Source organism: Poromitra crassiceps (genome assembly GCF_964638095.1).
Source record: "Poromitra crassiceps genome assembly, chromosome: 20".
Lineage (NCBI taxonomy): Eukaryota > Metazoa > Chordata > Actinopteri > Beryciformes > Melamphaidae > Poromitra > Poromitra crassiceps.
The window spans coordinates 9,480,793-9,504,792 of record NC_139637.1 but is presented as its reverse complement, the minus strand read 5'-3'; the positions used below and the strand labels follow the sequence as shown (position 1 = coordinate 9,504,792).

At 44.1% G+C, this 24,000-nt stretch overlaps 1 protein-coding gene across 1 annotated transcript in view; it reads right to left on the bottom strand.

The window, feature by feature from the left end:
* The window catches only part of sema3bl (sema domain, immunoglobulin domain (Ig), short basic domain, secreted, (semaphorin) 3bl), a gene marked incomplete at both ends in the record, with an annotated part of 108,617 nt that overhangs the window by 62,117 nt on the left and 22,500 nt on the right, over positions 1–24,000 (bottom strand). The window contains one exon of the mRNA XM_083656901.1: positions 7,376–7,438. Coding sequence (XP_083513027.1) covers positions 7,376–7,438 — 63 coding nt within the window. The remainder of the gene's footprint in view (positions 1–7,375; positions 7,439–24,000) is intronic.

Genomic DNA, 24,000 nt, shown 5'->3' with positions numbered 1-24,000 from the left:
CACACCTAGCTCTGTGAGCCCTGTGAGCAGCGAGTAGAGGAAACACCTAATAAAACTGACATAAGACACCCAAGCCTCACCTGCCACTTCAAACATGGAAGGATATACCTACTTACACACACACACACACACACACACACACACACACACACACACACACACACACACACACACAACACACACACACACACACACTACACACAGCACCTTCTAACCCATTCCAGATGGAGAGGGCTGTCTGTCTTTTTGCCATGAGCACAAGGTTTGGGAAAAAGCACTATTACAACTCTTACATCAGTGTGTCTTCATTCATGTGTGTGTGTGTGTGTGTGTGTGTGTGTGTGTGTGTGTGTGTGTGTGTGTGTGTGTGTGTGTGTAACGCAGTAAAGTGTCGGTGGGACTGAATTTAATGATACCTCGGACTCCATTCTGCCCTCTTTCTCTCTTTCTTTCTTTCTTTCTTTCTTTCTTTCTTTCTTTCTTTCTTTCTTTCTTTCTTTCCATCTATACACCTTAAAAGCCTTTTCTCCTTCAAACGTTCAGCAGCATCATCCTCTCCTCCTCGCTTCCTTAACCTCCCCAGGCCAACAGTTAGAAAGCTGAGTCAGCTGTTCAGTCCCTCTAGGAAATTGCAATTTTGCAATCGCAATAATTAATGCAAAATCAACCATCCTGCAATATTTTTGCAGGATGGTTGATTTTGCAAAAATTCACGCGATTTCTCGGCAAAAACGGTAAAACAGGTTCCTCAACTTGCAATTTTTGCCAGTTCCCACAATTTTAGCACAAACAAATCACAACTTTGCAAATTCCATTGCGATTTTTGAGAAAATATGCTGCAAAATCAAGCATTTTGATCACAACAATTCACAACATTCAAAAAAGAAAATGTGCAAAATGAATTCATTTCGGCTCGGTCCAATGAAATAATAATTCAGTGGTTGTGTTCAAGTTTATAATAGATAGAAGAATAAAGTAATTGGCATTTTCATGTAAATACAAATCTAATTGTTATAATAGTGGTTTATTAAATCACTGATGATGTTAACAGTGATGTAACTCGAGCAATTGTGATGTCATCATGATGTCACTGGAGCAATTGCGATGTCATCAGTGATGTCGACGATAGTGATGTCATCAGTGATGTCATCTGTGAGTGATGTCATCAGTGAGTGATGTCATCAGTGATGTCACTCGAGCAATTGTGATGTCATCAGTGATGTCACTCGAGCAATTCAGTTGAGTTTGAGACGCAGCGTGCACACACATAGTCGGTGATGCACTCTGACAGAGCAGAAGGAATGGATGCTCAAGCTCAAGCAGGTCATGGTGACAGGCCGCTCTACGATGGCGCCAAGGCAGGAGGAGACCTGGACAAACTGAGGACCTTCAGAAGGAGGATAGACGAGAGGAGCGTGGCCTACTGTTGCAGGAGGATGGGGCTGGCACTCAGGCGGGGTCACGCTGCCTGTGTGGCCTACCTGATCACCCAGGGAGCCCAGGTAGACCAACCTGGTGACTGGAACCGCACGCCTCTCTGGAGGGCCGTGGTCAACGGTCACCTGGACTGTGTCCGGATCCTCCTGGAAGCCGGGGCCGACCCCAACGTAAGGGTACACGGCAACACCACGATCAACAGTGCTGCCCGCACGGGAAGGCTGGACATACTGCAGGAACTCATCAGGTTCGGTGCTGCTGTTCCTGTTCACATAGACAGCGATCACACCCTCCATGGGTCTCCTCTCTACATCAGCGCTGGAAGTTACAACCTGGACTGCTTCTGCCTGCTGCTCCAGGCTGCTGGCGTTCTGACCCGTGAAGTGGCTTCTCTCCTGCTGGATGAGGTGCTGTGGCTCGGGTGCAACGTGGCCTTCGTCCAGCTGCTCCTGGAGCACGGCGCCGACCCGGCTCTGGTGACCACAGAGCAGGCACAGCTGGAGGCGTTTGCGGATCCCGAGGCTCTCAGGGTCTTTCTGGAGGCCAAGAGATGCAGTCTGGCCCACGTGTGTCGGATCCGAATCCGCCAAGCGCTGGGCACACATCGCCTGAACCGAGTCCCCTCCCTACCACTAACACCAGTGATGAAGGACTTCGTGCTCTACCAAAACTGACTTGAAGGACTTGTCTGTTTAGTTCACACCTCATTGGCCCTGCGCAGACTTACTCACTGGTACACTTTTATAGTTTAGTTAGTTTATTTATTTGCACTCATTTAAAAAATAATATAACAAACATACACATTTGCCTACATATTGTGCAGGTGAACATCTAAAAAACCCTACAAGTCCATCCTTGGTCTGCTTCCCTCTTACCTTTGTGGGTATATCACCACAAAATCTAGTAATTACTGTCTGCGCTCAAGTGACACACTCTTACTGTCCGTCCCCAAGGTTCACACTGAGCTTGGCAAGCAGGCCTTTATGTTCTCTGCCCCTGCAGCTTGGAACCAAGCAGGCCTTTATGTTCTCTGCCCCTGCAGCTTGGAACCACTTGCAGAGAGACTTGCAGCTAGCTGAGCTGGTCCCCATTAGCACTTTTAAAAATCTAGTGAAGGGTTTGATAGATTCAAATGGAGGTTGTGAGTGCTTCCAAAGGTAGGCCCCTCTCCTTCTAATTCTAGTCATAGGATTCTGCGAGCTGCTACTTTTAGCTACTTTTTGTTTTGTTTTATTGTGCTTTGTTTCATGTTTTGACTTATGTGTTTTAATGTTTCCTTATGTGCTGCTTGTGTGTTCCTGTCTGCCTTTTAGGCTTTTGAGTCTGCAGTTTGTCACTGTATGCTTTGACCTATGTGCTTTTTAATATTTGATTGTGTGTGTTGTTGAAACTGTGTTGCTGCTATCTTGGCCAGGGCTCCCTCGAAAAAGACATCTTGTCATCTCAACGGGACTCACCTGGTTAAATAAAGGTTTAATAAATAAAAAAAAGTTATTTTCATTTCCTAGATTTAGTTCTTCAGTGACTGTTTCAAACAAATCCAGGACCAGAGATGAAATACCATCAGCATACACCACCTGTAGCCAATCCTACTACTCTAATTGGAGAGCTGTGTGCCTGTGTGTGCTCGGTTCATCGTTTCCAGACTCCCCACCCTAGAACTGAGCGCGCAATAGTAAATTCTATTAAATAGGATTAAATAGGAAATTCTACTTATATTAATATGACGTGAGGAACAGTTAGCTTTGCACAAAAACAGCCGGTAGAAATACTGTAGAAAAAGAGCCTGTAATCTTTTTTTACTTTTACTTGAGTAAACAAGTTGAATCAGCACTTCTACATTTAGCAGTCTTTTTTACACAGCAATGTGTGACTGGATCCTGGACTTTCTGACAGACCGCCCGCCGCCAGGTGGTGAAAGTGGGCAACCTCACCTCCTCCCCACTGACCATCAGCATAGGAGCGCCACAGGGGTGCGTCTCCAGCCCCTTCTGGTACGACCTCTACACCCACGCCCTGGAACAATGGTGCCAGGACAACCACCTCTCTCTAAACGTCTCCAAGACCAAGGAGATCATTGTAGACTACAGGAGGGGGGGGGGGGCACACCCCGGGGGGGGGGGGGGGGGGGGGGGGGGGGGGGGGGGGGGGCACACCACACAATCACCACACAATCACCATCAACGGCACAGTGGTGGAAAGGGTGGACAGCTTCAAGTACCTGGGAGTCAACATCCACCAGGACCTGACATGGGCCGGCCACACCGCCACTGTTGTCAAAAAGGCCCAACAGCGACTACACGGACTCAGGTGCCTGAAGACATTTGGGCTAAGGCCAAAAATCCTCAGGGACTTCTACAGAGGCACCATTAAAAGCCTGCTGACTGGCTGCTTCACCACCTGGTACGGGAACTGTACCACCATGGACCGCAGGGCGCTAAGAAGAGTGAGACGCGCGGCCCAGCACGTAACAGGATGTGAGTTGCCAGAACTGCAGGAACTGTACAACCAGCGGTGCCTCAGGAGGTCCCTGAAGATCATCAAGGACACAAACCACCCCCACAACAGCCTGTTCTCCCTGTTAGAGGAGATACAGGGTCCCAAAAGCACGCACAAATCGCTTGAGGGACAGTTTATTCCCACAGGCCACGAGACTCCTTAACATACACAAATAAACAATCATTACGTATGTTTAATTATGTCTATGTTATTTGCACCTGTGCACACAGAATGTTTAATTATGTTTAAATTTGTCTATGCTATTTGCACCTATGTGCAGTGAATGTCACTGTTTCTGGCTTGTTTTTATTGCTTTACTGCCTTATTGCTTGTTGCTTCTCTTGTTTTCCTGCACCTACAGTATATGGCCTGTTATTTTGCACTATGTTGTAACGGAGTCCACAGCACAAGAATTTCACACGTGGTACTTGTACTACGGAGTGACAATAAAAATCTTGAATCTTGAATCTTGAACTGTACTACTTAAAGGTCCATTCCATGCAAAAGCTGTTTTTACTTGTAAATGCATATTACTGCTGTCAGCCCTCCCTGTAATGAGTGGTCACACGCTCAGAACTGCCACAGTTGGATTTGTCCCTATCCAGCGTCCCCCCTGCAGTCTCCTCCAAGCCACACCCCCAAACGCTTCGTTTGCCCAGAGGGGAATTGGGACGTCACTAGCTTCCTCCTGCATACTGCGCGGGTCTCTCTCACACAAGCTACCTGCACCATTTTGTCTATAGCCACAAAATTACTTCTAGCTGGAGCGACGCCAACTGTACGTGATCCAGCAACTGCAGAGGTGCATTTGGTAAGTCTAGGCATTTTGAGATGTCCTCTTTAGCGTAGTACCGTTAAGTTAACGATAACTCGCAACCTAGCGTGCTGGTCCACAGACGCTAATCTGATTGGCCGCTGGGAGCCTGGGGCGGGCTCTCCCTCAGCGGCCAATGGGAACTGTTAGTTCTGAATATATTATAGAAACAGGCCATTCTTGGGAAGCGACGAGATGAGGAAGTGAGAACTCCGTCACAACAAACGGGGTTACTATATTTTCGACAGATTAATCCAGAATCATGTTTTATGGACCAGAGACACACGTTTTTAAGAGGTTACAGCTGCACGAATTGGGACCTTTAAGTAAAGAATGTGTGTGCTGTGTGCTTTGTGCTTGTGTTTCTTCACCTTATGTGCTGTAGCCACCTTGCACATCAGCCTCCATTACGCTGTTACAATCCTCATTAAGAAATAGTTGCTCACAGAATCTCCCTCCCCTCTCCTCCCTATACACATCATTAGAGGAACACTATCCTCCCTATCTGTGTTTTTCCTCCCTTCTCTCCTCATCCTGTCCTTCCCCCCCCCCCCCCCCCCCTCTCTCTCTCTCTCTCTCTCTCTCTCTCTCTCTTTCTCTCTCTCTCTCATTTCATCCCTTCTTTTCCTGATGCTACTGCTTACTCATGAGGTCATTATGAGAGAGGCGTCTCTCATCAGGTTGCTTCAGCACTGTGCTCTTTCAGACTTCATTACAGAGAAAGTTTGCTTGTCCACTGAGCCGTTAGTTTGCTGTGCCTGCGGGCACTACACCTGTGCCTGTGGGATGGGGTAGGAAAGTGCAGAGTCAGCACAACATGGCATGGCACTAAACTGTGTGAGTTTGCTGTTTTACTGTATCCTTAGTCTGTTTAATGCTATGCACATCCTGCACTCACCTTCCAGCGTACGGCATTTGGGGATTATTTGAAACAAAAGTGTCCTTGGTGCAGAATCTATTTTTGACTCAACCTGGCAGTAATAGAGTCATGCAGCACTCAGAAAGCCACACGATGAAATAGTCCGGTTCAAAGTCTGGGTCAGAACCAATGGTGAGTCCGATGAATACCGGGTCCAAAACTTATTTTGAGGGAATAAAATTGACTGTAAGATTTGTTTTTCTTTCATTGATTTTACAGTAAGATTATTTTATTGTTGTTTGACACATTAAATGTTCTTGATTCAGTATACATATCAGATGTAGATCTTTTAAGGATCTTTTAAGGATTTGGCAGATCGCCCCGCAGTCATCAAACTGATTTGTAATAATCAGTGTGAACAGTAAAAAAAAAAAAAAAAAGCCGCATGGAGACACATTTTTTCAATTTCCGATCCACAACCTACAGTCGTATTTCACGACTCAAATTGGAATTCGTCCTGAGGCAACTGTCCTAATGCTGGTGCAGCCGCAGCCTGAGCAGTGTTACCATGGAGAGACCGAGACACCACAAACTAAAGCAGAAATTACAACTTAATTGTTTTGTTGTGACGCCGGCTCACACCAGTCTAAACGCTGTAATGAAGTGTGTTGAAAACAAGCAGGAGAAGCGTAGCAACAAAAACACATGTGATGTCGGCTGTTACTCTGCTGTCTTCTTGATACTGCTATCAGTTTACGTATATTGGCATCCGATGTAGGTTACATTGGCTACTAGAGTAGCTGATAATTGTCGATTGATTTAAATTTTGTATCTGGCAAATTGCAGAACAAAGAATGAAAAATGTCAGAAGCACAGACAGACGGGGGAGAGGGCGGGACAGAGGTCGTAGATCAGGGGTGGGCAACTATTTTTCATAGGGGGCCACATGAGAAACCCAGATTGTTGCCGGGGGCCGAACAAATATTGTCATGCCGTAACCCATGGATGGGTAACTTTGATGATAGAGAGGGCCACAAAAAATGTCCTCGCTACCAGGTTTTGCTGAGGGCCGAACGGCGCCAGCGTGAAAAATTTGGTGCATTTGAAGCCACGTTTAGAGGAATAACTCATTTTAAATTAACAGTTGTGATGTCATTATTCAGTCTTAACCACCAATATTTCATCCTTTTCTCACTCACTCCTATGTCACCACCTGCTCTCAGGGCTTGAAATTAACTTTTTTGACCACCTGCCAATATGGCTGCTAGATTTTAAAGTTACCAGCCAATTAGAATTTCCACTAGCCAAAATGTTTTTCTTGAAATAAATCAGAATATGAGTGGGTTCATTTAAGCATAAGTATCAGTAAGTGGCCCGGGATGATCAAAGTCTGTGTTGAGGGTCACACAAGAACAAAAATGCAGTCCTGAAGCTAAATAAATCCAAAACCAATGAGTTAATTATTTAAATTTCTAATTCAATGTAGCCTTTTAGTCATAAAGATTATTGAAAGATATTCCATATTCCAGACTGAAATGCTATAACAGAAGTGGAGTATTGGCCAGAATGACATGAACATTTGGACACTTATTCAGCAGGTATCTTGCATGTTGCGTTCAGGTGCACTGTGTAATTATTATTTTTTTTCTTCTTTTTTGCAATTCCATCGCGGGCCACACAGGTGGCGCCCGCGGGCCGGATGTAGTTTGCCCATGTATGTCGTAGAGGAAGACGGGTGTTGGAGGATTTAGCTGTCAGTCACTCACCTGTGGCTCCTTTCCCCTTTGAACACAGTCTTCTCTGTTGCCAGGCAACGGGGGCCAGTAGATCTGAGAAGGGAGGGGGGGAGAGAGAGAGGGAGGGAGGGAGGGGGAGAGAGTGAGGAAGAGAGGGAGGGAGGGAGGGGGAGAGAGAGAGGGAGGGAGGGAGGGAGGGGGAGAGAGTGAGGAAGAGAGGGAGAGAGGGAGGGAGAGAGAGAGGGAGGGAGCAGTGAAAAGGAAAAAGTGAATGTGATGATTAATGACTTCATAACTTTGAAATAATGCAAACAACCACCTTAATCAGCGATATTGTGAAATCTAATTGCAGCGTGGGAGCTACCATCTTGATGTGTTGCTCTTAATGCAATAGAAAAGCAATACTCAGCCCACCTGCGGTTACATTTGAATTATTTCCCCTGCAATGTCGACCATAAAGCAATTAGAGGTCAGTTGAGCAAGGTGCATCGTTCATAATATGAATGATCATATTATGAGGAGGGAGTTCACTCTTGGCTTAGAAAGACACCAATGGGCGCTGACATTAAATAAATATATAATTTCTCCAGTTTCTCTACTATTTTTCTAAAACATGCAGGATTTAAATGTCTGTTAGAAATCCCAAATAAAATCAACTTCACATTTTTGGTAGTCAGGATGTGTGATTGCCCCCCCCCCCCCCCCCCTAAACACCGTTCTGCAATTAGATCAATGTGGCCTTTAGATGCATTTATCTAACTATCAAAACTACTTTTAACACACGATTACAGACGTGAACTTCACAACGAAAGTGTGATGAGGATGATGAGGATTTCTATGATGCCAATTCAATGGCCTGTTAAAAGTGTCAGCTGCCAATTAGATAAGACAATTAGATCAGATTCAGTCGTTGTTTTGCTGGTTTGGGAACATAAATCGCCTAAAAAATAAAGCATGATCAGGAAGACAAGCGACAAGCTCCTGGGTGTTAGACGGGACCGGTGACATTTATGCGGCCCTCTTCGCTACAGCCAACAAGATCCTGCAGCGAAGAAGAATACTAAAAGAAAGAGATAGAACAGAGAAAAGTGCTTCTACTGGCTCTAAATGTAAGATCCTGTTGGCTGTTCAGTCCATGAGTCTATCTTCTGTTCTGTGCATGAGATTGAAATGACGTCTTCGCTGCTCGCAAAGGGAATGTGTGTGTTAAACCAACAGAACCTTACAAGGCCATTTGGATCTGAAAAGGTCTCTTCAATGTTCAACTCAAGTTCTCACAGCAGAGATCCTAGAGCGCTTGATTAGGAAAGAGCCCCTCTCTACAGAGGAAAGGTTAGATACGCGTCAAGTAATGGTTGGACCCAAACCAATGGGACTGATTTCCACACTGCTTTCTGCCTCTCAGCAGAGAGAGACTCTAAACCGCCCTGCATGGCCATCTCTGTATTTAGTGAATAATAATGTCATGTTGTGCCACTAGCAGGAGGCCTCTGAGACAATGGATCTTTGTCTGGTCCAGGAGGAAACTGGCTTTGCTTTGGCTGGAGAATAGAAACCAGAGGGGAGAAATGTTCCTGACTTGCATCAGCTCCAGTATGCCTGACTGTGTTCAGTGAGCGTTACGCTACGTTACGTTACGTTACGCTACGCTACGCTACGTTACGTGTAATGTGTGTGTACTGGATTTAGATGGATAAAGTGATAGGAACAAAAATGAAAAGAGGTGGACAATGTGAATCAGGCCCGGCGCCACGAGGGGGCCTAAGGGGCCTTAGCCCCCTCAGTTCAATTTTCGGCCCCCTCACTTGAATTTTTTTTTTTTTTTTTTTTTTTAAAGAATAGTTCATCTATAAAGGCCAGTTAGGCAATGTTTGTACCTGACATGTTTAGGCTGCTGTTTCTGCAGTCTTCATCAAATTTGATCTGTTTAAGTTGATGTAGGCTACCCCCTGTAAACATAGCTCTGTTGTTTCAGAATTGGCAGGGAAGCGCTATTTGCTGTGCTTTGGTTGTCACAAGGTGTCAGAGATGTAGCTATTTATTCAATTTGAACCTATGAACCCTTGAACCTCTATTAATGCCTTAATCTGCTGCTGTGAAATAAATGTTTAATTTGATTTTGAATAGTAGTCTTTCTTGTGTTGTTATTGCGCTTTTCAGAGGTTATTATGGTTAAAAAGTCCAGAAATAGGCATAGCGGGTATATAACCTATGTTTTACGATATAAAAATATCATATAAAAAAAAAAAAAAAAAAAAAAAAAATCAGCCCCCTCGCCAGTTATAACAGCCCCCTCAGTCATTTCATCCTGGTGCCGGCCCTGATGTGAAGTGAATTGCAGAGATAAGTGGATCTCTGTTCCTGTTTCATAAGACTCAAAACTGAACCGAATCCACCCATTGTGCTCGTAACACATGGAGTTTTATTATCGCTAATAAAACTTCTAGATACATTTCATCTCCTCCATCATAAATCACACCTCATCACAGCCAAGGAGAGTAGATAGACTATAAATCTGGACTAAAAACCTGCTTTAAATCTCTGACACAGTCATCTGTATTTAGAGCATTGGCGTCTGGAACTATTTTAAGCAGCATGACTGCTAGCACTAAAACTCAGTTAAGCTACCTCTTTTATTATGACGTTAGCTTAACTCATCTTTTTAAGCTGATATAAATCTTTATGAACACAATTCCATAAGATAAGATGAACTGAACTGAACCCCTAAGGCCTAAGGGATATTCTGTGATTGCAGCAATAAAGAAGTCAGACTATAAATAAAACAAAGTGAGGAATTAAAGAAATCAGGTTAATACAAACTACATATTGGCCAGAAGGAATTATTGCTATGTTAAGGCAATATTCCACTTAGTTTTAACAGGTTATTCGGCACTTGACCCTCATGAAAACCAGAATGTAAACTAATGACCAAGATCAGCTGGACAAGTTTATAGAGTTTGGATTTTTACTTCCTATTTATTTGAATGAAGAAAGCAAATAGCCTGAAAACTGACATTTAACACGCTGGTGAACATCATCCTGCTTTTTTTTTTTTTTTTTTATTTCCTCCCCCAATTTTTTATCCCATTTTTATCCCCCATTAGTGCTCATTTTAATTTATTTATCCTGGTTGCTACTCCACCCTCTGCCGATCTGGGGAGAACCGAAAACTGGCTCCATGCTTCCTCCGAGACATGGGCAGTTAGCCAGCCGCTTCTTTTCACCTGACAGGGGAAGCTTCACCGGTAGGACATAGCACGTGGGAGGATCACGCTATTCCAACCAGTTCCCCTCCCTCCGAACAGGCGCCCTTAACGACCAGACACCACATTAGCAACCATGATATTGCATGTTTTGGTGAAGGGGGTTCCTATATGAAGGAAACCCCCGGGAGGCACGGGGAGAACATGCAAACTCCACACAGAAAGGCCCTTTTGACGGCCCCACCCGGGCGGTGGGCACTCGAGGACATGCGGACGGGCACGCATTCATTCAGCGTTCACAGCATCCCAGGTGGGAATCGAACCCAGGACCTTCGAGCTGTGAGGCGACAGCGCTTACCACTGCACCACCGTACCCCCCATCATCCTGCTTTTAAGACAATAAAAAAAAAGTCAAATTTGTATCTGATAATAAAATGTCTCCCAAAATATCATTCCTAAAAGGTATCCCTCCACTATGTTCTCCTCTATCAATAAAAATGCTATTTGGCGAAGTGACGTTCTAAAAAGTAATACTGAACATCACTTGGAAATCACAGCAGAGGGATCTGTTGTTGAATCTGTTCACAAATGTGTTAAATGTGAGGTTTGACTCTATTTTTGTGTTCAAATTAAAGAGTTTATATTCTTGTTTTCATGGTGGTCAAGTGGAATATTGCTTTAACGATGTATGACAATACAGTCATATTATGTCATATAAATCAAGATAGAAGTGAGCTCCATACAAATTATGATGTTTTTAGGAAACCAATAATGTTCTCAATGTATAATTGTGTTATATTGGTGCTTGCTTGTTTTATGGTGATCAGTCATCAACTGGACTTCATAACCTACATTATATTTTAGCATCACTGCCCTTCAGCCATTGTAGCCCATTTTTAGCTACTGAACACTCTGGATGTGCTGGAAACTACTGGAGCTGTGCTGATTTTAATCAAACCGATCTTCCTTGATAGACAGCTCTTATAGTATTCAATTGGAAGGCTGTGTTTAACATCTGGCTTGCTGTAGGGCCTACAGTGTAGGCAATGACGTGAATCAAAGATAAATAGTCTTTATTTTATGCATGACTGGAATCAAGTGATTATAGATTTATATCAAATCAGTTGAAAGACTGGCTGGCAATGGTCAGAGTCAATATATATACTCTCATCGTCCAAGAGTTGTGCATGTAGGAAACGTGTCCGGCACGCAGCAGTTGTCCATAATGTTCCTTCCTCCCTCTGTTCACTGCCTCTCCACACTTCATCACTGTGGCTCTCCAAAGTGCACTTTACTTAAATCCATCATAAAAACATAACTCACATAACGTGATGCCTTTGAACCTGGACAGTGTTGTTTAGCTTTGAATCACAAAGAAGTGCGTCTGGAGCCAGGAGGAAGAGGAGAGGCAGGAGGTTCTGTCTTCACATTCACAGGACAACACTCTGGCTATAGGTATGTGACCCCTCTCTTCAGATCAAAGAGACGATCATAAAACAAAATGATACCCCCCTCTGATTAAATAGCGGCTTCAAGAAGCCTGGAGGACTACAAAGACACAATCCATGACAAATGAGCCAAAGCCATTGAGAGACGCTGCATCAAATGACAGGTCCTTTGTTCCTGTGCCAGCCACAAAACAACATAAACACATCAAGCACTCTTACTAGGACCTGTGTGCATTACATAAACACATCAAGCACTCTTACTAGGACCTGTGTGCATTACATAAACACATCAAGCACTCTTACTAGGACCTGTGTGCATTACATAAACACATCACACACTCTTACTAGGACCTGTGTGCATTACATAAACACATCACACACTCTTACTAGGACCTGTGTGCATTACATAAACACATCAAGCACTCTTACTAGGACCTGTGTGCATTACATAAACACATCAAGCACTCTTACTAGGACCTGTGTGCATTACATAAACACATCAAGCACTCTTACTAGGACCTGTGTGCATTACATAAACACATCACACACTCTTACTAGGACCTGTGTGCATTACATAAACACATCACACACTCTTACTAGGACCTGTGTGCATTACATAAACACATCAAGCACTCTTACTAGGACCTGTGTGCATTACATAAACACATCAAGCACTCTTACTAGGACCTGTGTGCATTACATAAACACATCACACACTCTTACTAGGACCTGTGTGCATTACATAAACACATCACACACTCTTACTAGGACCTGTGTGCATTACATAAACACACCACACACTCTTACTAGGACCTGTGTGCATTACATAAACACATCACACACTCTTACTAGGACCTGTGTGCATTACATAAACACATCAAGCACTCTTACTAGGACCTGTGTGCATTACATAAACACATCAAGCACTCTTACTAGGACCTGTGTGCATTACATAAACACATCAAGCACTCTTACTAGGACCTGTGTGCATTACATAAACACATCAAGCACTCTTACTAGGACCTGCGTGCATTACATAAACACATCACACACTCTTACTAGGACCTGTGTGCATTACATAAACACATCACACACTCTTACTAGGACCTGTGTGCATTACATAAACACATCAAGCACTCTTACTAGGACCTGTGTGCATTACATAAACACATCAAGCACTCTTACTAGGACCCGTGTGCATTACATAAACACATCAAGCACTCTTACTAGGACCTGTGTGCATTACATAAACACATCAAGCACTCTTACTAGGACCTGTGTGCATTACATAAACACATCAAGCACTCTTACTAGGACCTGTGTGCATTACATAAACACATCAAGCACTCTTACTAGGACCTGTGTGCATTACATAAACACATCAAGCACTCTTACTAGGACCTGTGTGCATTACATAAACACACCAAGCCCTCTTACTAGGACCTGTGTGCATTACATAAACACATCAAGCACTCTTACTAGGACCTGTGTGCATTACATAAACACATCAAGCACTCTTACTAGGACCTGTGTGCATTACATAAACACACCACACAGTCTTACTAGGACCTGTGTGCATTACATAAACACATCAAGCACTCTTACTAGGACCTGCGTGCATTACATAAACACATCCAGCACTCTTACTAGGACCTGTGTGCATTACATAAACACATCACACACTCTTACTAGGACCTGTGTGCATTACATAAACACATCACACACTCTTACTAGGACCTGTGTGCATTACATAAACACATCAAGCACTCTTACTAGGACCTGCGTGCATTACATAAACACATCAAGCACTCTTACTAGGACCTGTGTGCATTACATAAACACATCAAGCACTCTTACTAGGACCTGTGTGCATTACATAAACACATTAAGCACTCTTACTAGGACCTGTGTGCATTACATAAACACATCAAGCACTCTTACTAGGACCTGTGTGCATTACATAAACACATCACGCACTCTTACTAGGACCTGTGTGCATTACATAAACACATCAAGCACTCTTACTAGGACCTGTGTGCATTACATAAACACATCAAGCACTCTTACTAGGACCTGTGTGCATTACATAAACACATCAAGCACTCTTACTAGGACCTGTGTGCATTACATAAACACATCAAGCACTCTTACTAGGACCTGTGTGCATTACATAAACACACCAAGCCCTCTTACTAGGACCTGTGTGCATTACATAAACACATCAAGCACTCTTACTAGGACCTGTGTGCATTACATAAACACATCAAGGACTCTTACTAGGACCTGTGTGGAACGTCTCAGAGGCACTAGTGTGTTTCAATGGGACCGGGTGCAAGTAGGAGGCTAGAATTACAACATTTTAACAATCCCCAAAACACACAATGAGATTAAAGTGAAGTTCCTGATTGAGAAGCAACACACCCTGCGCTACATCAGCACGCCACTCTTCAGGGGGTTACAGTAAACCAGCTGGGCCAGAAGCCATCTGCAACATCACACCAAAGTACAGTCAAACCAAACACGTTGTAAAATAAACCAATTGTCTCTGCATACTCAAGCCTATGAACAAGTGTTTCAGTGCGAGCCACATCGGTAGGCCAAATAAAACAAATGCTGAGAGTTTCATTATACAATAATCAAACATGGCACATTGAATAGCATCATATCTGTTTATGCTGCAGCAAGGAAAAAGGGGAATATTTACTAGATAACGTGAAACATTTACATGAGCTTAATCAGTATTTGTTTTAGTTTTTCCTCTGTTAATTACCATTAAGGGCATAGTTACACTTCCCAGATTTGATTTGATTGGGTGGGCTGAATCACACTGGACGCATTGATTTAATAGCACAGTTTGATGTGTTTTGTACCAAAATCTGGGCTTTAGAATAACTCAACTTCCATTTGTCAGGTTTACTGTAAGGTGCTGAATGAACAAAGGTGTACTGTCTATGTGGTGCTGGTTGGCCAAGATGAACAAGCAGAAATGTTCCCAATATATCATAATATGGTAAAGAATCATTTTAAAACAGCTTTTGGAGCTGATATCTCACTCCTATAAGCGGCGCGCGTACTATTTCTAGTCAGAAACATATTTATGCTCCAATTTCACAGAACGATGCAGGTTGCAGCTACGGGCAATGTGTCAAATTTAGGTGCTATTTTTACAATGTTGTTTTTTTACAGCTTTTCATCCTTGGTGCAGGCTGTTGCGTCACCGTCCAAATGTCTGCTTGGACTGATAACTCCTTCTGTGAAGAAAAACCCCTTATGCTTTCATTCAAGTATATTCTTAAACCTCTCTTCTTTTCAGCACCAGTTTATGGAATATTTTTTGCGGACTTGTTGCATCGTATAAACCTTCCTTTCATTGTGCTGGCAGAGTGGCCGCAGTGATAGATTTCACAATGGCTGGCTCCCTAGAGGCATGGCAGGGCATTACACCTTCCAACAACCTGTCTCCATGACACCTTCACTGTCCAGACTGAGTGGATCATCAAGCTGCGTTTGTGATCAGCAGCCAAGAGGAGAGGAATGAGAGGAGGCTGAGAGTGGATAAGGATGAACCCTAACCATCACAAGTAAATGCCTAACGGCACGTTCACACACACGCCTAGAGCGACGCTTTAAGCAACGCCTAAAATTTAGGCGTCCTTGTTAGCAGATGAGAGCGTTCACACGTACCGCTGCCACGCTGCGCTGAAGCCACGCTCGCGCTGCGCCTACGCTGCGCTGCATTTATCGTTTAGGCGTCTGTTCTATTTTTCAGCGTCTAGGCGCGCTGAACTGTCAAGCTGGCTGTTGTTTCTGACGGACTTGGGCCATATTTTCTACCGAGTTTGCCCAAAAGGGAGGGTGGAGCGCGAATTAACGAGTGCATAGTAGGAGAGCTGTCCTTCATGTGTTCCTCTATTAACGTCTTTTCTGTCAGATGTATATATACCCCCCCTGTCTCAATGCATGTATCACTCATGGTGTTGATGACTCATAGTCACATGATTACCCGAGGGAAAATAACAATTACAGCCGGCCAGGAAATAGACAGACATCGTCACTTGCACATTACAATAAAAAAGAGGTTTATGTTACTCACCCATGCTATAAATCAGATCTGAAAAGTGTAAAAAACCACTGCTCATGTGATCAGCGTAGTGCAGAGCGGGGCTTCAGTGTGGCGTCCTGTGAACGCAAATAGGCGCCTAGCGTGCATGAAGCAATGCCTATATGCCTAGGCGTAGCTTAAAGCGTCGCTCTAGGCGTATGTGTAAACCCGCCGTAACTGTAACCCTGACCCTAAACCTAACCCTAACCCTAACTGTAACCCTGACCCTAAACCTAAGCTAAACCCAATTCTAACCTAACCCTGAAACACAAGTCTTAACCTTCAAACAGCCCTTTGAAGGGGTGTGAGAAAGTGAGGACCAGCCAAAATGTCCTCACTTTCAGCATTCCTTTAAGCATTCCAATACTGATTTATACATGGATTACCCTGGCATCGATTGAAGCTTTGAAGCATTGGAGTCAGTCAGCTCTACTAGAAAGCAGGTGAATAGAACAAGAAGCCACGCCCCCTACTGGTCAGCTCTACTAGAAAGCAGGTGAATAGAACAAGAAGCCACACCCCCTACTGGTCAGCTCTACTAGAAAGCAGAATAGAACAAGAAGCCACACCCCCTACTGGTCAGCTCTACTAGAAAGCAGGTGAATAGAACAAGAAGCCACGCCCCCTACTGGTCAGCTCTACTAGAAAGCAGGTGAATAGAACAAGAAGCCACGCCCCCTACTGGTCAGCTCTACTAGAAAGCAGGTGAATAGAACAAGAAGCCACGCCCCCTACTGGTCAGCTCTACTAGAAAGCAGGTGAATAGAACAAGAAGCCACACCCCCTACTGGTCAGCTCTACTAGAAAGCAGGTGAATAGAACAAGAAGCCACGCCCCCTACTGGTCAGCTCTACTAGAAAGCAGGTGAATAGAACAAGAAGCCACACCCCCTACTGGTCAGCTCTACTAGAAAGCAGGTGAATAGAACAAGAAGCCACGCCCCCTACTGGTCAGCTCTACTAGAAAGCAGGTGAATAGAACAAGAAGCCATGCCCCCTACTGGTCAGCTCTACTAGAAAGCAGGTGAATAGAACAAGAAGCCACGCCCCCTACTGGTCAGCTCTACTAGAAAGCAGGTGAAGCTACGCCCCCTACTGGTCAGCTCTACTAGAAAGCAGGTGAATAGAACAAGAAGCCACGCCCCCTACTGGTCAGCTCTACTAGAAAGCAGGTGAATAGAACAAGAAGCCACGCCCCCTACTGGTCAGGTCTACTAGAAAGCAGGTGAATAGAACAAGAAGCCACGCCCCCTACTGGTCAGCTCTACTAGAAAGCAGGTGAATTGAACAAGAAGCTACGCCCCCTACTGGTCAGCTCTACTAGAAAGCAGGTGAATAGAACAAGAAGCTACGCCCCCTACTGGTCAGCTCTACTAGAAAGCAGGTGAATAGAACAAGAAGCCACGCCCCCTACTGGTCAGGTCTACTAGAAAGCAGGTGAATTGAACAAGAAGCTACGCCCCCTACTGGTCAGGTCTACTAGAAAGCAGGTGAATAGAACAAGAAGCTACGCCCCCTACTGGTCAGGTCTACTAGAAAGCAGGTGAATTGAACAAGAAGCCACGCCCCCTACTGGTCAGCTCTACTAGAAAGCAGGTGAATAGAACAAGAAGCTACGCCCCCTACTGGTCAGGTCTACTAGAAAGCAGGTGAATAGAACAAGAAGCCACGCCCCCTACTGGTCAGCTCTACTAGAAAGCAGGTGAATAGAACAAGAAGCCACGCCCCCTACTGGTCAGCTCTACTAGAAAGCAGGTGAATAGAACAAGAAGCTACGCCCCCTACTGGTCAGCTCTACTAGAAAGCAGGTGAATTGAACAAGAAGCTACGCCCCCTACTGGTCAGGTCTACTAGAAAGCAGGTGAATAGAACAAGAAGCTACGCCCCCTACTGGTCAGGTCTACTAGAAAGCAGGTGAATTGAACAAGAAGCTACGCCCCCTACTGGTCAGGTCTACTAGAAAGCAGGTGAATAGAACAAGAAGCTACGCCCCCTACTGGTCAGGTCTACTAGAAAGCAGGTGAATTGAACAAGAAGCCACGCCCCCTACTGGTCAGGTCTACTAGAAAGCAGGTGAATTGAACAAGAAGCTACGCCCCCTACTGGTCAGGTCTACTAGAAAGCAGGTGAATAGAACAAGAAGCCACGCCCCCTACTGGTCAGCTCTACTAGAAAGCAGGTGAATAGAACAAGAAGCTACGCCCCCTACTGGTCAGGTCTACTAGAAAGCAGGTGAATTGAACAAGAAGCTACGCCCCCTACTGGTCAGGTCTACTAGAAAGCAGGTGAATAGAACAAGAAGCTACGCCCCCTACTGGTCAGCTCTACTAGAAAGCAGGTGAATTGAACAAGAAGCTACGCCCCCTACTGGTCAGCTCTACTAGAAAGCAGGTGAATAGAACAAGAAGCTACGCCCCCTACTGGTCAGCTCTACTAGAAAGCAGGTGAATAGAACAAGAAGCCACGCCCCCTACTGGTCAGGTCTACTAGAAAGCAGGTGAATTGAACAAGAAGCTACGCCCCCTACTGGTCAGCTCTACTAGAAAGCAGGTGAATAGAACAAGAAGCTACGCCCCCTACTGGTCAGCTCTACTAGAAAGCAGGTGAATAGAACAAGAGGCCACGGCCCCTACTGGTCAGGTCTACTAGAAAGCAGATAAATAGAACAAGAAGCCACGCCTCCTACTGGTCAGCTCTACTAGAAAGCAGGTGAATTGAACAAGAAGCTACGCCCCCTACTGGTCAGCTCTACTAGAAAGCAGGTGAATAGAACAAGAAGCCACGCCCCCTACTGGTCAGGTCTACTAGAAAGCAGGTGAATAGAACAAGAAGCTACGCCCCCTACTGGTCAGGTCTACTAGAAAGCAGGTGAATAGAACAAGAAGCTACGCCCCCTACTGGTCAGCTCTACTAGAAAGCAGGTGAATAGAACAAGAAGCTACGCCCCCTACTGGTCAGCTCTACTAGAAAGCAGGTGAATAGAACAAGAAGCTACGCCTCCTACTGGTCAGCTCTACTAGAAAGCAGGTGAATAGAACAAGAAGCCACGCCCCCTACTGGTCAGCTCTACTAGAAAGCAGGTGAATAGAACAAGAAGCTACGCCCCCTACTGGTCAGGTCTACTAGAAAGCAGGTGAATTGAACAAGAAGCTACGCCCCCTACTGGTCAGCTCTACTAGAAAGCAGGTGAATAGAACAAGAAGCTACGCCCCCTACTGGTCAGCTCTACTAGAAAGCAGGTGAATAGAACAAGAAGCTACGCCCCCTACTGGTCAGCTCTACTAGAAAGCAGGTGAATAGAACAAGAAGCTACGCCCCCTACTGGTCAGCTCTACTAGAAAGCAGGTGAATAGAACAAGAAGCTACGCCCCCTACTGGTCAGCTCTACTAGAAAGCAGGTGAATAGAACAAGAAGCTACGCCCCCTACTGGTCAGCTCTACTAGAAAGCAAGTGAATAGAACAAGAAGCTACGCCCCCTACTGGTCAGCTCTAGAAAGCAGGTGAATAGAACAAAGGCCACGCCCCCTACTGGGAAGTGAAATGAATACAATGTGCTGTGTATTTCCCCAAAGCTCTGCACATGTAGATGATTTGGTGTTTTAATTTAAAACCACTCGAAGCTTTCCAACGAAAACTCCCTGAAACCTCCGAAAATATCACTCGTAATAACTCAAAAGATAGAAGTCCATACTGTAACTCCACAAATCACAGCAAAATCCATATCTACATATATACGACTGTAGTAAATAATATTATGTCAATTCCACTCTAAAATTAGATGCATTTTTTTGTTCTTCCTATAATCATTAATCTGGTCTTCTTGAGTCAGCTGTGATGAACTGCATCACACTTTTGAAATGAATACTCTGCATTGCGATTGGTCACCTCCATAATTGTAAATATTTTGATCAAGCATCATCACATGGGTGGGATTGTATGTAACTTGTTTATAAAAGTCAGAGCTATGCGGGAAAATTGAATTTCTGCTTTTCGTATTGGAACTAACAAATTTACTTTTTGATTACTGTAACGAGGGTGAAATGACATCCAGCTGTGGTAAATATATACATATCTGATGTAATATATGACTGTATATATAACTTACATACATAACAAATATGAACTCGGATAAAGAACAGACTTCAGCACAGTGATATTATGACCCGATTCAAAGCAATGATCATTGTTGACACCAAACACCTTGAAATGCAGTTTCATTCCAAAATCAAATATACCCACCATGAGACTAACAGCATAATGACCAACAACACTAAAGATGCTTACATAGAGAAACACTTTAGTAGAGATCGTCAGTTGTATTTTTGGAATATTGATATGTTGACTTCAGTTAACAGTTTGCTAATGCTAATGCTTTTTCAGACATCATCCTCTATTACAGAGAATATTGACAGATTTTTAACAGTAGAACCCTCCTGATGCTGTCTTAGATGAAGCAGACTTAAAACGTTAGTCATTTCAAACTGAATCTCCTATCCATCCACTCTGTCTCTCTCTCTCTCTCTCTCTCTCTCTCTCTCTCTCTCTCTCTCTCTCTCTCCCTCTCTCACCCCTCTCTTCCTCTCTCACCCCTCTCTCTCTCTCTCTCCCTCTCTCACCCCTCTCCCTCTCTGTCCATGTTAGCCAGATGCAGAGTCTGACGACAACCCCTTGCAGTACAGTCAACGCATCTGACTTCAGGATGGTGATTCATTTCTCTGCTCTTTCCAGGGAGCCAAAGTAACCGTAACTCCTGCAGCCAAAGCACATGTGTTTGACAAGCCTTTACTGACAAATTGACGATGTGTAGATTAAAGGTGACATCGGGTTGATTGATGACTTAGCGTTCCTGCACTGGGCAGGGCAACGAGACCCTACAACGTTTTGGCAAAGGAAGACACACGACTGACTGGAGTTCAAGTTAGAAAGAGCCAGGAACTGGGTCCAGAGGAGGAACCTGAAGTGAAATAGTACTGCTACTTCAGTCCCATTGTATTCCAGTAGAGTATTTATGCAGAGAAAATAGGCTACTCAAATAAAGCAATAGTGTTTGTTTGTTGTTGCTGTTGTTGTGGTTGTTTGTTTGTTTGCGGGGGTGGGGTGGGGGGGGGCAGTAGGTGTAAAATGAGCTCAAAACAAGGCATTGAGGGGAGGTACGGTGGTGCAGTGGTAAGCACTATCGCCTCACAGCTCGAAGGGCGTGGGTTCGATTCCCACCTGGAGACGAGGTGAACGCTGAAGGAATGCGTGCCCGTCCGCATGTCCTCGAGTGCCCACCGCCCGGGTGGGGTCGTCAAAAGGGCCTTTCTGTGTGGAGTTTGCATGTTTGTTCTCCCCGTGCCTCCCGGGGGTTTCCTTCATATAGGAACCCCCTTCACAAAAACATGCAATATCCTGGTTGCTAATGTGGTGCCTCCTCTGGTCGTTAAGGGCGCCTGTTCAGAGGGAGGGGAACTGGTTGGAATAGCGTGATCCTCCCACGTGCTACTGTATGTCCTACCGGTGAAGCTTCCCCTGTCAGGTGAAAAGAAGCGGCTGGCTAACTGCCCATGTCTCGGAGGAAGCATGGAGCTAGTTTCAGCTCTCCCCAGATCGGCAGAGGATGGAGTAGCAACCAGGACAGATAAATCAAGTGAGCACTAATGGGGGATAAAATGGGATAAAAAAAAAATCGGGGAAAAAAACAACAAAAAAAAAAAACAAGGCATTGATTAATTTTCACTGCAGTCTAATATCAGCTCTTTGTGACACTTTGATGACTCTAGATTCATGTTTGATTTATGACAGATTGTTTTTCCAGGCGTTCTGCAAGAGCGGAATGTGCAGAAAATCACAGAAACAAAGGAAGAAGCCAACCTCACAAGGTCATACAGTATATCCTATATTCTTCCTATGCTGAAACTGCAGAATATATCATGCGAGATGTACAGTATGTAAGTTCAATCAAAAAGGAATGATAAATGGAGACTTTCAGATATTTTGTATCAATCATCAGACTGGGAGGGAATACAGAGCACTATAATATATAATATAATAATATATAATATAATATAATATAATATACGGTAATACAGAGCACTGTATTTTGTTACACAGTCAATCTGTTGCAAAGTATTCATTTCCAAGGTTATCCATAGATTTCACTGCATCCTCCAAAATATTTGCGATGACATGAAAGTAAGGCAGTTACTTACAGTATAGCCACACTATGTAAAGTAAAGCAGATACATATAGTATAGCCACACTATGTAAAGTAAAGCAGATACATATAGTATAGCCACACTATGTAAAGTAAAGCAGATACATATAGTATAGCCACACTATGTAAAGTAAAGCAGATACATACAGTATAGCCACACTATGTAAAGTAAAGCAGTTACATATAGTATAGCCACACTATGTAAAGTAAAGCAGTTACATACAGTATAGCCACACTATGGGAAAGAACAACAGATACACAAAGTAAGACAGGAAACAAACACACCAGCACACTACATCTTTTTTAAATTGTCTCCAGTAAATCTAAACATCTGTATTATGTTGTATTTCTGCCTTTCTGCTGTGATGTTATACAGAACCTGCTAGTTTTTGCATATTTGGCTGCCTCCATAATGTAACTATAACCCACAAGCTGGGTTTGCTATAGTTACGCTAACCCTAACATGTAATCCATTACAGTAACTTGTTACTGTACCTCATCAAGATTGTAATCAGTATAGTAATCCAATGAATTACTCAAATTCAGTGATGTATTCTGATTGCTTTCAGTTTCGGTGACTTTAAGATTAATTTACCATATTTGAGTCATTGACATTTATTTCAAGTTTGCATACAAACACATTTTCTTCCGTGCAACATTTTAGAAAAATGTAGAACACCTGCGGCTAGTTAAATTGCCTTCTGTGTTTCTCTAAAAAATACTGCCAAAATTATTCTTCTCATTTTTTCAGAAGTGTATCTGTAATCAGAGTACATTCTACTTTTTAACGTAACATAATGTAATAAATGTATTTGTACTTTCAAAATGTAAGGACGCAAGGACTCTGTTACGACCAACCCTGCCTGCAAGCCAAAGTCCTCCAACCCATACGACCACATAGCATGATTGTTCCTACCCTCTAAATACGACCCACATCAGGGTTCCTACCCTCTAAATACGACCCACATCAGGGTTCCTACCCTCTAAATACGACCCACATCAGGGTTCCTACCCTCTAAATACGACCCACATCAGGGTTCCAACTCGACACTGAAAGCGTTCCTCAGCCGCAAATTCAATTACATCCCAAACAAGCAGCCAGACAGCCTGGACATAATGTATTCATAGCTTTCAAGGGGCGTTACGTGCTGCCGGGAACGCCCACCTGACGGTCAAAAAAAAACTTGTTCATTCCGCTGCCAGCCGAGTCGACTAGTTTCTCACGCTGTGTTTGTTCAGCCGTTTGTACACACGTCTTTGCGGCCAACATTTCATCAAAGGTAAGCTCAAGTAACGTTACAATAATGATTAAAATACCCCGTTAACGTTACTTGAGCTTACCTTTGATGAAATGTTGGCCGCAAAAACGTGTGTACTTTGATGGTAGAAAAAAAGCCATTTGCCCTCCCCAGCGACTGAACCACGTCTAATCGCACAAATCCACAACCTCCTCCTGTCTGAGTTTTCTTTCTCCGACGGGATTCTGTAAAAGCACAAGCCAGGCGTGTCTCCTCGTCGGTTAGTGCAACCGATAGCACAACAGGTATCCGGCATTTTGGCTGAACAAACACAGCGTGAGAAACTAGTCGACTCGGCGGGCAGCGGAATGAACAAGTTTTTTTTTTGACCGTCAGGTGGGCGTTCCCGGCAGCACGTAACGCCCCTTGAAAGCTATGAATAGCCCTTGGCAGTATTGTGGAACTATG